Below are 13,461 nucleotides of genomic sequence, written 5' to 3'. Positions count from 1 at the left end.
GAAGAAAAAATAGAATTTCTATTTTTTCTTCTTCTCCTCTATTCCTTTCTTCTTCTCCTCTTCTTTTTCTTCTTGTCTTCCTTCTTCCTTCTTCGTCTTTTCTTCCTTTTCCTTATTTTCCTTTCTCGAGGGAGAAGAAGAAAAAGAAGAGTAGAATAAGAAGAAAGGAATAGAGGAGAAAGAAGAAACTTCAACACGAGGGGGGGTGGTACCGATACCCCCTCCCCGATAACATTATTTTCCCATGTATATGTATGTCGCGTCGTTGTCGATATAACCCCCTCGAGATAACTTTGACATGAGGGGCGGTCGATATATACCCTCTCTTGACCGTGATAACTTATACAACGGCAGCACCCCCCTCGGCCCTCTCGCTCGACCAAAACTCTCGAGGACACCCAAACCCTAGAGAGAAAACGATGTTGGTCTCCTACCCCCTCCCGCCTCGCCCCTACCCGACAAATTAATTCTCTCGAGGCCACCCAAATTTACCAAGTTAAAAGAGTGTTGTCGTCGAGGCCACCCCAAACCCTTGAAGCGTTGTGTCGAGGCGACCCCAAACCATAGAGAAGCAGCATCGAGGCCACTAGCATGATTCCTTATTGTGATTAGCTAGCTAGTTCTACGTTTGCCACTAATATATATATATATCCATCTGTACCATGTTTGAATAATAATTGACATGTTGTAAATATTTGCAGAAACTATGGAGCACTCCCGAGATGAAGAAACAGAAGCGATGTTGGGGGACATAATCGCACAAGGAAGTGATGAAGTTGCGTCATTTCTCAATGACACCGATGGTCAGGAAGGACTGGGTGAAGAAGAGGGCTATGTTCATGATGGCTTCGGCCCATTAATGCCGGTACAAGAAGAGGACTATGTTCATGATGGCTCCGATGACACAATGGAGGTACAAGAAGGAGACCGTGCTGACTGCTCCGGTGACCGAACCGAGTCCGGCCAGGTATATATATTAGTTAAGCTCGTGCTGACTAGTTAATTGATGCATCCATTGTTTTGGTATATGTACACATATTAATTACTCTCGTCTTTCTTCCTTATAATTTCTAGCCCTCCGGATCGAGCACAACTTCGGTAAGGAGACGAGGCCCAAAGAAAAAGTTGAGCTCGGATGAAAAGTTTAAGATCATAGAAATCACGCCCGATGGCGAACCGATTGAACCCATCCGGACAAGGAAGGCATTTTCTGCTCAGTGCGGGGTTCTTGTTAGGGACAAGATCCCGATCAGCATCCATCAATGGTATAAGCCTAAGGAGGAAGACCCTGAGGTGTCTTATGTCAATGATATGTAGAAAGAAGATCTTTGGACTCAGCTGAAGGCAAATTTCACCCTACCGCCAGAGGAGGATCCGGAGAAGCCAGTTAAAGAGCAATTAATCAAGTCTTGTGCTCTTAAGAAGATGGAAACCCTAATGAGGAGGTGGAGGAAAGAGCTGAACCAGTTTATCGACAAAAAAAGACACCATAATTCATCGGCAAATATGAGAAGATCAAAGATCACTGGCCCGCATTTGTGGCCCACAAGACATCGGAAAAGAGTAAGAAGATGTCGGTGACAAACAGGAAAAATGCTGTGAAGAAGAAGCTTCACCATGGCACGGGGTCAGGTGGCTACCTCAAAGCCCGGCCTAAGTGGTCCAAGGTTGAGCATGATCTGCTTGAAAAAGGGATTGAACCAGAGACAATGTACTGGCCAGACCGTTGCCGGACTTGGTTCTTCGGGGCTGGCGGAACCTTGGACCCTGTAGCAGGGAAGTGCCATTGGACGGACGAGCAACTGCAAATACCAGTCAAGAACCTTCGACACTATATCGATGCAGCGTAGCGAGGGACGTTCATTCCAAACATGGAGAAGGACGAGCTCACAATGGCCCTTGGGAATCCTGAGCATCCTGGACGGACAAGAGGCACGCCAGGCTCCATTCCATGGAAGGTTGGTTTTCCGAACGCAGGGGGTTACAAAACCCACGAGAGGAGGAAGAAATTGGAGCAGGGCCAACTACAGGCGCTGCACGAAAGGGTAATGGGGCTAGAGGAACGAGAAGCAGCAGATCGCAGCAAACGACCTGCCGAAGCTTCCCCCAAAGCTACCCCGCCATCTCAGCGGAGAAGCAGCGTGGCTTCCACCGAGCTGCTTCAGCCGGAGCATGTCTTGACGGCTCCTGCCAGCTATCACGTGGAAGATATCACGCAATCTCAAAATTACCATATTATGGCGCGATGGATGAATTTGAAGGTCAAGGCGGCTGTTGGTCAAGTTTATCCTAGTGTACCCGGCACAACTTATCACTGCCAGCCAATTCCAGAAGGATATGCTAAGGTGATGGTGGATGAAATAACGGAGGGATTTGAGGACCTCCTGCTTGACCACCCTACTGGTGAAGGGGAGACTAGGCTGGGTTCTGCTCTGAAGACTCCATGCCTATGGCGGAAGGAGCTCATCAACCTTTCGAACTGGACGCCTCCACCTCCTCCTCCTCCTCCGGTGAGTCACGCCACTCCGCCTCCTCCACCGCCTCCTCCTCCGGCGAGTGACGATCAGGGCACGCGTGGCGGCACTCCGCCTCCTTCTCCAGCGCGTGGCGGCACTCCGCCTTCTTCTCCGCCTGCGCCGGCGCTCCCGAGCAGCCAGCAGCCTCCTCCTTCTCCGCCTCGCCAGCAAGGGCGGAAGAGACCCGCCGCCGCCTCGGCTGCTCCGGCGCGTCGTAGTCCTTCTCCTCCGCCTCGTAAGCAAACGCGAAAGAAGACAGACGCTGCAGCCGCTCCATCTGCTTCGGTGTCTAGCAGCACAACCAGAGGCGGGAGGCAATACAGATACGGTCCACCTCTAAAGCCTCTAGAGAAGTTACCGTACAAGAGAACCGAGGAGGAAAACGATTCGATCGTGCGGACCCACGTGAAGGAGTTCTTTGAAGGGGTGAAAGCAAAGAGACATCCACCTCCGGAGGAGAAGGTAGATCCGGTGAAAGCAAAGTGCACTCTCGATGCCCTGAGGAAACCGGCAAAGTCTCTGCCGAGAACCAACTATGAGCGCATTACTGAACAGACATATCTCCAAGCGGAGCGGTCGGGAAGTACTGTCAGACATCAAAGAGCAAGAGAACGAGCAGCTGCGAAAAAAATTGACCAGCTCGACGAACAAGCAAACCAATCGTGCCCCCCGCTCAATGTGTCTAGCGGCAACATCGTCTCTAATGTTCCGGGGATGGTGGCCGGTTATGGCAATCTACAAGATTACCTGCCTGACGATGCACTTCCTGATTTCATGGAGGTGGAAGAACACAGATACGAGTACGGGAAGCCTCTCGTCAAAGATGAAAAATCTCTAATAACGATGATGCGAAGATTCCATACTTGGTACATGAAAACCTGCAGAGAGTCTCGGGGGAGGAATACTTTGTATCTGAGAATTAAAGAGGAGCACGACCTCGTTGGAAATGATCTGTTGTCTGTTCCATTTGAGGAGTTCTTCGAGTTCTTCAATCAAAAGGCCCTCGATAAATTAACGGTCTTTTGCTACTGCCTATAAGTACTATTTCTGTCATTAAGTCTCTATATATAGCTCGGCTCTTTCATTGCATGTATTTATAATTAATTATTCTCAATATATTATGCAGATTGAAGATCGTCGAGTGCAAAAAACAAGAAATTTATGATATTGGGTTCATTAAGACAAATATCATAGATGAATTTCTGGTTGAAAAGGACGTCAAAGAGGCCGAGGACAACTTGCTACAATCGTTGATCAAAAATCAAAACAAAGATACCATACTCTTTCCTTACAACGGCAAGTGAGTGTTACTGTCGTTTACATATTCGGCTTCCCTTATTACTCGAGGGATGTTATAGTAATATAATTGATGAGTTATGCATGCGTGCGCAAGTACCACTATATTCTTTTGCAGATTAAGCTTGAGCGTGGACTAGTAACCGTCTTAGACTCGAGACAGAAAGATCCCAAAAACCTATGCGGACATGACTGAAATGCTCAGCAAGTAAGTTCAATCGATCATTATCGCACCATATCGGCAAATTTTTGTTCATTTCTTGATATCTCAAGTAATAATAATTATTTTTTTGTCTTGCAGTGTTTGGAAACAGTTCACCGCAGAAGCTCCGGGACTGCCGAAGGAGCTGTGATATACATACCCGAAAGTAAGTACTACTGGCTAGCTAGTTGCGCGCATCTCCCGTTGATTCTATAGCTATACTTTCATCAATGCCATTTATAATGCTTCATTATCAGTTTGATTGACCTCTATTCCTCGTAAAGTGCTTGTGGCAGGAACAAGGGAATGATTTCTGTGGGTACTACGTGTGCGAGTTCATCCACACCGCGACTTTGAAAAACAAGCGGGGCTACTCTCAAAGACAATATGAAGTGCGTAAACAATAATATTCACAATTTCATTTTATTACACCATCATTTCGGTTGAGTTACATTCATATATATGTATTAATTAACCCCCTTCTTCAAATTAGACGTGGCAGATGCGGAATGAACTCCTAGAACCAGATCGCATGAAAGCAATTCAAGAGGAATTGGTGGGATTCTTTCTTGACCACGTCATCAATAAAGCCGGAGAATAACATGTGGAAGTTGATTTCAAATGCTCGGGGACTGTAATTAAGAGATCTTATATATTGTACATGTATGTAGCCAGTAGCGTCGGACGTACATGATACGAAAACTTGTTGTTCGACCAATCTCTTGGAGAAGGAGAGGTCGATCGATCATTTCTCTCGGTATGCATGACGAACTTCTGTACTCAATGGTTCCCTTCATTTTCTTACTAGATAGCGTGTCGAGGGCTATTTGTATATAGTACGTAGCGTCGACCAAGCACGGACATAAGAGAGGACACTTCTCTCTATTAATTAGCTAGCTAACACAATATATGAAACACCTAAATTAACCCCCAAAATCCTCAACCCCCCCTCCCTTTCAAAAAAAACAAAAATCCCAGCCACTGGAATGCTGACGCGTGGATGCCTTTCGGTCCCGATTGGTGCCACCAACCGGGACCAAAGGCCCCCCTGCCTGGGCTCGGCGCACCGGCCACGTGGAGGACCATCTGTCCCGGTTCGTGTTTGAACCGGGACTAAAGGGGGAAGGTATTAGTAACGACCCATTAGTCCCGGTTCATGAACCGGGACTAAAAGCACTTACGAACCGGGACAAATGCCCCCTTTTCTACTAGTGCAAGATGATGGCTTCAGACTTACTGGTGTATTATCTTATAAGGACCTTGTGAATAATAAATAAAATGGCTGCATGCATGGCTCAGATACAGAGGCCAGGGTACACCATCCTTTAAAAAGAACGATCAAGTGACGGGACGACCCGGCATAACTGAAACCAAATGGTGGTATTTAGCCGCATCAACAATTAAATGAAACACTTCAATGTAAACTAGCCTACATCAGCTGCTGTGTCAGGATGACTATGAGGTACAGATTCAAGCATTCTTTGGCCCAACGAACCATCCACTCGAGATATAAGCTTCCGTTGTTGGCATTCTTTCTTGCATATGACATTGTATTTCCTGCAAAACTGTAAAGAGGAGAGGAATCTAGCACCAGTTTGTGTCTAAAGCAGTTGACTACACGCCTTAGCTGAAGAGTTGTTGATACAGAATAAGGAAATAGCAGCTGGCATGGTGTTAACATGATTTGTACCCCTGGCACCGTACATTCTCTTTGATTTCTGTAGTGCTCATAAGAATATCGCAGGTGGTCTGAGCGATGTGTATAAAGTAGACCTGTACCTCTGGCACTTTCTGGAGTATTTATGAAAGCGAGCTTGGAACCATGCATGCACCGAGGTAGGTAAGGTAAAAGACGGCGCAGGTTTCTCTGATAAGATATGTGTTCAAATTTCACCTTCCAGTTTTCTAATCAATTTCAGAAAAATCTCTATCATATTATGTTAAATTTCGCATGTTCTATTGTCCAGTGTGTGTGATACTCCCTCCGTCCGGAATTACTTGTCATCAAAATGAATGAAAATTGATGTATCTAGAACTAAAATACATCTAGATACATCCATTTCAATGACAGGTATTTCCGGACGGAGGGAGTACATAACTGCAGGCCCGTAGAAAGCTCGTCCACTGACGAATGAGTCAGTTGAAATAAAATCGGCTGCTAATTAATTTCCTTTGAGGGAAAAACACTCCCTCCAATCCCAATTCAAATTTGAACTAAAGCTGAACTAAAGCCTGACACTTTTTTGGATTGAAGGGAGTACTATGTATATTAATCTGATTTTATTTCCAGGTTCCAAAGCCAACAGTTTACATACACACGTCGGAGTGTAGTTGAGCTTGCAAGATAGATTCCAGAAGGAGTCTGTTTCAATGTCAGAGTGTTGTTTTTTCACCGTTTTCTAAGTTCCAGAAGGAGTCAACTGAAATGGATTTGTGGAATTGCAGAACCAAATTAATTCAACTCCAACTATAATTGGAACTGGTCTAAAATTATATACTACTCCCTCTGTCTCAAAATTCTTGTCTTAGATTTGTCTAAATACGAATGTATCAAGTCATGTTTTAGTATTAGATACATTCGTATCTAGACGAATTTAAGACAAGAATTTTGGGACGGAGGGAGTACATATTTTGATTCCAACTCTGATTTCCAATCCCAATTCCAACTTGACGTGCTGAATCATCCCCTTTATGTGGTTCACAGGATACATAAATAGCATGCAAATCAAGTCACGGTGTTAGGCTTTTGCCAATGATGGCACAGAAATTAACCGCATTAAGCGTGTGGAAGGAAAGAAGCTGCACCCGCGCTGTATTTCTCAATCAAATGATGCCAAGGCAGAGCCAGGGATTCTTGATTCAGAGTAGTACTAGAATGATAGTTTTATTGGCAACACACAACTACTGCAAGGAGGACTGCAGCAAAATAAAACTGGTTGTTGAATGGCCATGCATCTCAGCAACCACAAAGGCAGAGCACCAAATGAAGGGTAGACTCCCTCTGAATGTTGTAGTCTGCCAGCGTGCGCCCGTCCTCCAGCTGCTTGCCAGCAAAGATGAGGCGCTGCTGTATCGGGCGAGTGCCCTCCTTCTCATAGATCTTCACCTTGACACTCTCAATGGTGTCCAAGCTCCCAACCTCAAGAGCGTGGGTCTTTCCTAACAGTGTCTTCACGAAGATGTGCATCATACCTCCTATTGTACTACACGGGCGGAGGACAAGGAGAATGGTGGACTCCTTCCAGATGTTGTGGTCGGCCAAGGTGCGGTTGTCATCCTCCAGCTGCTTGTTGGCAAAGATGAGGCACTGCTGGCCCTTGGGAAAGCCCTCCATGTATTGGATCTTGGCCTTCAGGCTGCCAATGGTGTCTAGGCTATCAACCTCGAGAGTGATGGTCCTACCTTCTAGCGTCTCTGTCACGAAGATTTGCATCTTTTCTTGGAGGTCAAGCATAGATTCATGCTCGATGCCATAATCAGCCAACGTAAAGTTGTCCTCTAGATGCACCCCGTCGAAGACGAGACGATACTGGTCTTGGATCTTTGCCTTGACGGTGTACAGGGTGTCTGATGAGTGGACCTTGAGGCAGATTGTCCTGCCGGTGGGATTCTTGACAAAGATGTGCATTCTCAATGACCTAGCAAAACCAAACATCACCAATTGTTAGACACTTTTATATATTTGGGCTGTAGAGTAATAAAAAAACGCCAACAATTCCACTAGGTAGTAGAAGCAAGAGCCCATTATTTAAATGAAGAAAAGGAGAAGCAAGAACAGAAATCTACTATATAAATAGCATCTTTGTATGAAACAAAATGTTGCACTAAGCCAATATACATGCATGGTTTTCGTACATTGAACAGGGCTCTCTTGATTCAAAGGAATTTATAGGATTTTTTGGAGGATTTGGACCCTTAGGATTTTTTCATGTGATGGTTGTTTGGTTCGTAGGATTGGTATCCTTAGGAATTTTTTCATAGGATCCATTTGTACTACATTTTGGAGGAAAATTTTCATCCACTCAGACATCTTTGTAGGATTTCTTTGTGTTTCCTGCTCTGTCGAACATTCTCTCAAATCATGTAATGTACTATAGGACATGTCAACCTATTCCTGCATTTTGAGAATCCTATGAATCAAAGAGGCCCTTGGACTAATTAGGTGTCTGTGCGTTGCTATGTAATGGAATAAGAACCGGAACATATAGAAGCATTGTTCAAGTGATACTTCTATTTGGTGAAAACACACATAAAGTTGGACACATGTATGGTTTTTAACTTGTCTTTCTTTACTTCCCCCCTTTGAAACCACCACCATGCTTGCTCCCTTGCTCCCCATAGGGCATCTCCATCTTCACCTTCCTCATGAGAGAACATAATTTCTCTCCTCACCACGCCCACTCACTCCAGTGCAACTGCATCATCACCCTCTGCCCCTCCATGATTCCACATCATCCTCTCAGTTTCATCGTTGTTACACTAATGTTCCGCTCCTACGCCATTTCGCTCCACTCTATGTCATGTGTGTGGGTGGTGAATCTTCCTCGTGTTTCCAATCACCATCAGCTATGGATAGTGGCAAAAAATTATTGCATCATCTTGGTATGGGCAGTCTTCACAGAAGCATTTGAGAACATGAACATGGGTGGACTGGTGGCCGGCTGGCTAGGGAGTCCACATGGGTGCCTAAGCATGGTAAGACCATTGCTAGGCAAGAGGTCAGGCTAGCAGCAAAGAGCCAGAACAAAAGATGATGCGTTCACCGGCCATACCGCCAACCAGACCAGGCGTGGCTCTCCTCTCGACTGGATCCTGGACCGAAGCTAGCGTACATGTGCGCGACGTGACGGCAACAGGAAATCATGACAGAAAGCAACGGAGGCGATGGGATGGGATGTGAAGGAGGAAATAGAGGCGTCCACAGTTCACTTACTCATCCATGTTGCCATCGTCTCCCTGCGACGACTGGCTATCATCACCCTCTTCATCATCCCAGCCATTACCGTCGCCTTCCTCCTGCTCCTCCTCATCTTCCTCCTCCCCCACATCGAAATCTGCTAGGCCCATCAAACACGCAAGCCACTTAAGCATGGAAACAACGAACACGATGCATATGCGTCATAAGCATCTCGAACAGAGCGAGTCAGAGGTGTGTGTCACTCAAAACTCACCACCATCAAACCAATCCATGGCCAGCTCTGCGGAGCCTCTGTTGGCAGGGGAGTGGCCTATGTCCTCGCTGCCTACCGTGTCAGAGCCGGGAGCAGATTCCTCGATCTGGTCATCCGGGTCAGGATCAGCGGATGATGGGTGCGGGCCCTTCCTTGTGGGCATTCTGGCTATTAAGGATTTGATTTTCATGTTAGTTAAGGATTCTGTGTGGGCATCTTTATGTCAATCAGTAATTTATGTCCCAGTTGGTAATGGAAGAATAGATTTTCATGTTAGTCAAGGCGTGACGAAAGCGTGGAAATTTGGGCTGATGAGAGAGGATAGAATTGGAAAGCAAAATGGTGTACCATCATCACCAACCAGATGACCAACTAAAGATATGTATATTGAAATAAAACCGACAGTTGGTGATGCCAAATCAGCCAACAAAAATCTATTGTTATAGCAGCTATCTAGCGCACCCTTGTTAGTTGCCACAGTGCATTCATTCATCTTAATTGAAAAAGAACAATAATCGACCCCCCCCCCCCCTCTCCCGAACGCACACACCCAATAAAATTAACAGCAGAACAATGATTCTGTCCAGTTTTTATTTAGACAAGAATTCGTACATACTCCCTCTGTCCAAAAATAAGTGTCTTAACTTTGTACTAACTAATACTCCCTCTGTTCCGATTTACTCGTCGTGGTTTTAGTTCAAATTGAACTAAAACCACGACAAGTAAATCGGAACGGAGGGAGTAGGATATATGTGCTTGATGGTTCTTCCAGGAGAAAAAGATGATGACCAATTATGATCCTAAGATCAAACAAAGATGCTGAGATATATGGGATGAACAATAAATTCCATGAGGCCGGCCAATGTAATCCTAAATTCCTACCTGAAATTCCATGAGGCTCTAGAGAGACTGAAATTCGCCAAATCCATGTGCGAACAATTGCGAGCCGGCGGGTAGGAGGAAAAATCAGCAGTCACATTCATTACATAGCGCAGTAGTCTACGGAGCCTTGAGTGCAATGCAAACAAAGGAAAGAGACTGGAAATTCACCCAATCCACAAGCAAATAATTGTGCAGGAAAAAATGATGAAACAATTGCACGAGAAGGGGGTTATATATTTATTACCAGGAAAGAATACAGGCGCCACAACCAAAGCAGCAGAAACACGGGCACGGTGCACGCAAACCATAATTAAGCGATAGGAACATCAAAAGTCGCCTGGCCGTTGCGAGAGCAGAGGAGGAGCGCGTGCATCTAGCTAGCCGATCCTAGAGCAGCGCGGCTCTCAAGAACAAAAAGATTTCGTCATCGGAGATTCAGGCGGGTGGGGTTTCGCATCGGATTGCTCGGGGGAGGGGGAGGATTCAGGGCGCAGAGGAAGAAGACGAATGAGGGTAGGAGCGGGGTAGGGCTTACCGACAGGAAGATCTCCGCTCCGCTCACCGCTCGAATCCAGTAGGGATGGCTCGCGGGCAGCGGTGCGGCTGGCCGTGGAGCAAGGAGAGCGGCACAAGAGATGAAAGTCAAACCACCATCCGTCGAGGGAGAGAGAGAGGGAGAGAGTAGGAGATGGGATAGGAAGTCAACTGCAGAGACACCGACGACGGGAGTGCGCGTCCGGGTCGAGCCAACAACTGACAAGTGACAAGCCGCACAACACCCTCTCCTGCGGTCCTGCCTACTCCGAGATTTACTGTATTTATTTTACTACTATATCATTAATAAAATTAGACCAGCGATAGGCGCTGGTCGACCGGTCGAAATTGACACCGACGACGTGAGTGCGCCCATGCTCCCTCTTCCCCAATCCCGATCGCCCACGTCTGCTACTCTGTAAATCCCGTAATAGGCCCGTTCGTGCGTCTAGCATTACCGGATTTTCACCTTGTGGTGCCGCTCACTCCCCCTTCATCCAATTAAAACATGCTAAATCGGGGATTAGCCTGTAAACTTCTGTACGTCTAGCAAAACATGGGAGATGGGTTTGGAGTAGAAAGTCAACTGCAGAGATAACGGACAACGCAGGTACTCCCTCCGTCTGGGTTTATTGGGCCCGTCGACACAATCGGCAGGACCAAGAAAACGAGTAATTAGCTTCGGTTAGAGCAAAAATCTCGGCATTAGCTGTACCGGACGTTTCGGAAGTCACGTATCTTAATGCCCCAGCAGTAATTTCGCAATTACCACGCGCACACAGTTGCTTTCCTGGCCAATCGGAAGAGCGGGAGCGCATGCAGTCTATTAACTCACCCACGATCCCATCCAATACTATCGCTGCATGCAACGGCTGGGTTGACTCCCTCGATTTTCTGTGAAAAGAACGGCAACCGAACACTGTGAATAAATTCGACGGCCTAATAAAAACGATCAGGCCTCGGTTGCTTACAGGCTCAATAAACCCGGACGGAGGGAGTATGCGGTTGGGTCGAGCCAACTGACAAGCCGCACACCATTCTTTTATGGGAAACGTTTATAAGCGGTCGACCGGCTGAGTTTTCGGCCGGTCCGCACCGCTCACTCACGCACACGCTCGTCTGTAGGTGGACCATGCACCGAACGACCCACATCCCCTTTACCTTATCTCTTCAAGGACGATGAGATCCACTCATTTCTCCCTCACGACGAACACAACTTCTCTGGTCCACGAGCTCTGCTCCCCCTCTCCCTTCATCTGTAGGTGCTTGCTCTCCCCCATCGGCGACAAGCCGTGCCGGCCAGCCATGGCAGCTCGTCGACTAGCTGGTGCTCCTCCGCCATGGCAGCTCGTCAGTCCCAGCGTCACACGCAACACCCACTCCCTCTTTTTCTTCCCTCGGAGGTCCATTGAGTCCCTGCTCATTCGCGAACCCCGCGGACCGCGCCGGTGCTGATGCTGCCGCCGACGGCCACCCGCTGCTGCTATCACGTTGTAGCAAGCTCCCCACCAAGTGGGCGAACGAGTTGCTGGAACCGGCCTCAATGGGAGCTACAATCAGCGGCAATTTTTGCTACAAGTGGGTTTTTGTTTTGCTGGAATCAGTAACTTTTTTCTAGAATCTCTAATTGAGGGTGTTTGTTGCTGGAACCAACTTTAATTTTGCTACCACCGTATACATTTTTTGCTACCACCATATATGTTCTTTGCTACTACCTTTTTTCAATTTTCGCTTTTTTGCTGGATCCATCTCTTTTTGCTGAAACCAGTTTCAATTTTTTTGCTACCACCGTCCTACTTTTTTGATTTTTTGCTGGAACCAGCGAATTATTTTGCTACATCCAACATTGTTTTTTGCTGGAACCAGTCGACCGTCAGCTACCACCGCCGGCGCGACAGAGCTACAAACATGGTGGGAAAATGCTACAACCGGCATATAAATTCGCTACGGGGGGCATTTTTATTTGCTGGAACTAGTCGAGCGTCGACACGACGGAGCTGCATCCAGCAACATAATTTGCTACATCCATCATCTATTTTTGTTTGAACCAACACCAGCTCGGATGGCCACACGACATCATCGGAGTTACTACCATGGGCAGCTCGGGATGCTGCAACCGGCGGCCGAGGTTGCCATGACCACGCCGACAACGCTACGAACGACTACATGATGCTTGGGAAGACGACATCTCCTTACTGCATCGGACGCAGCAGGCCTGCTTGCAATGAGGGCGACCTGTTGAAGGACAAGAGCAGATAGCCGGCGAGCGCGGGCGGCCGGGGCGATGAGCGCGGGTGGCCGGCGAGCGCGGGCGGCCGGGGCGATGAGCGCGGGTGTGCTGTTGGCCAGCAAGGACGGGCAGCCAAGGACGAGCACCGGCAGCGGCGAGCGTGGAGTCTGCCATGGATGGGAGCTGTTGGTCAACGCAGAGCCAGATGCGAAGAGGAGAAGCTAATAGGGGGGAAATTAACGGTTGGAGGTGGCCTAATCCTACGGCTGGGGGCCGACCGGCCGAAAATTTCGGCCGGCGCGCCGGCGCCTAGCAGTCGCCTTCTTTTATTCAGATCTGCGCCGGCGCGCCTGCCCAAATTTGGGTCGGTCGCATCCGCGCCGTATGATGCAAGGCATCTCGTCTGCCAGATCGGCTTCCCCGCTTCGTTCCCCCACCCATCGTTCCGAGCGAGTAGGAGAAAAAAAATCCTATTGCCCCATCAAATCGACGGCCATGCGCACCCCCTGCACCTTGGGTTGCCGTCAAATCCTCGGCCACCTGCCCCGCCCACCACGCAGGTCGCCGCCCTCGCCGTGGGTCGAAGTTCGTCGTCGCCGCATCCCCACTTTCGCCCCACCCCCCTCGTCT

The 13,461-nt window shown here is 47.8% G+C and overlaps 1 protein-coding gene and 1 pseudogene across 2 annotated transcripts; one reads left to right on the top strand and one right to left on the bottom strand.

Annotated features, from left to right (window-relative positions):
• Positions 1–706: 706 nt before the first annotated feature.
• Positions 707–13,461, top strand: part of LOC119280226 — a 136,755-nt pseudogene continuing 124,000 nt past the window's right edge.
• Positions 6,843–10,777, bottom strand: LOC119278789 (polyubiquitin-like). 2 transcript variants are annotated; one of them, XM_037560135.1, is made up of 4 exons: positions 10,603–10,777; positions 9,186–9,353; positions 8,948–9,068; positions 6,843–7,652 (listed from the first exon to the last, which is right to left on the bottom strand). In XM_037560135.1, the coding sequence occupies exons 2-4, from the start codon at positions 9,346–9,348 to the stop codon at positions 6,971–6,973; spliced, it is 966 nt and encodes a 321-aa protein (XP_037416032.1). In that variant the 5' UTR covers positions 9,349–9,353; positions 10,603–10,777; the 3' UTR covers positions 6,843–6,970. The 2 variants fall into 2 exon arrangements, with proteins under 2 accessions (XP_037416032.1, XP_037416033.1); XM_037560136.1 differs by lacking the exons at positions 8,948–9,068; positions 9,186–9,353 and having other exon boundaries at positions 10,603–10,774.

Source organism: Triticum dicoccoides, chromosome 3B (assembly GCF_002162155.2).
Source record: "Triticum dicoccoides isolate Atlit2015 ecotype Zavitan chromosome 3B, WEW_v2.0, whole genome shotgun sequence".
Taxonomy (NCBI): domain Eukaryota; kingdom Viridiplantae; phylum Streptophyta; class Magnoliopsida; order Poales; family Poaceae; genus Triticum; species Triticum dicoccoides.
Note: the sequence above shows the minus strand (reverse complement) of the source record. Positions and strands in the feature narration are given on the sequence as shown.

Coding starts and splice junctions, on each gene's coding strand:
- LOC119278789 (XM_037560135.1), bottom strand. CDS start 9,348: ATGCCCACAAGGAAGGGCCCGCACCCATCATCCGCTGATCCTGACCCG. Junction 9,069..9,185: donor CATGGATTGGTTTGATGGTG/GTGAGTTTTGAG, acceptor TGGGCCTAGCAG/ATTTCGATGTGGGGGAGGAG. Junction 7,653..8,947: donor GACGATGGCAACATGGATGA/GTAAGTGAACTG, acceptor TGGTTTTGCTAG/GTCATTGAGAATGCACATCT.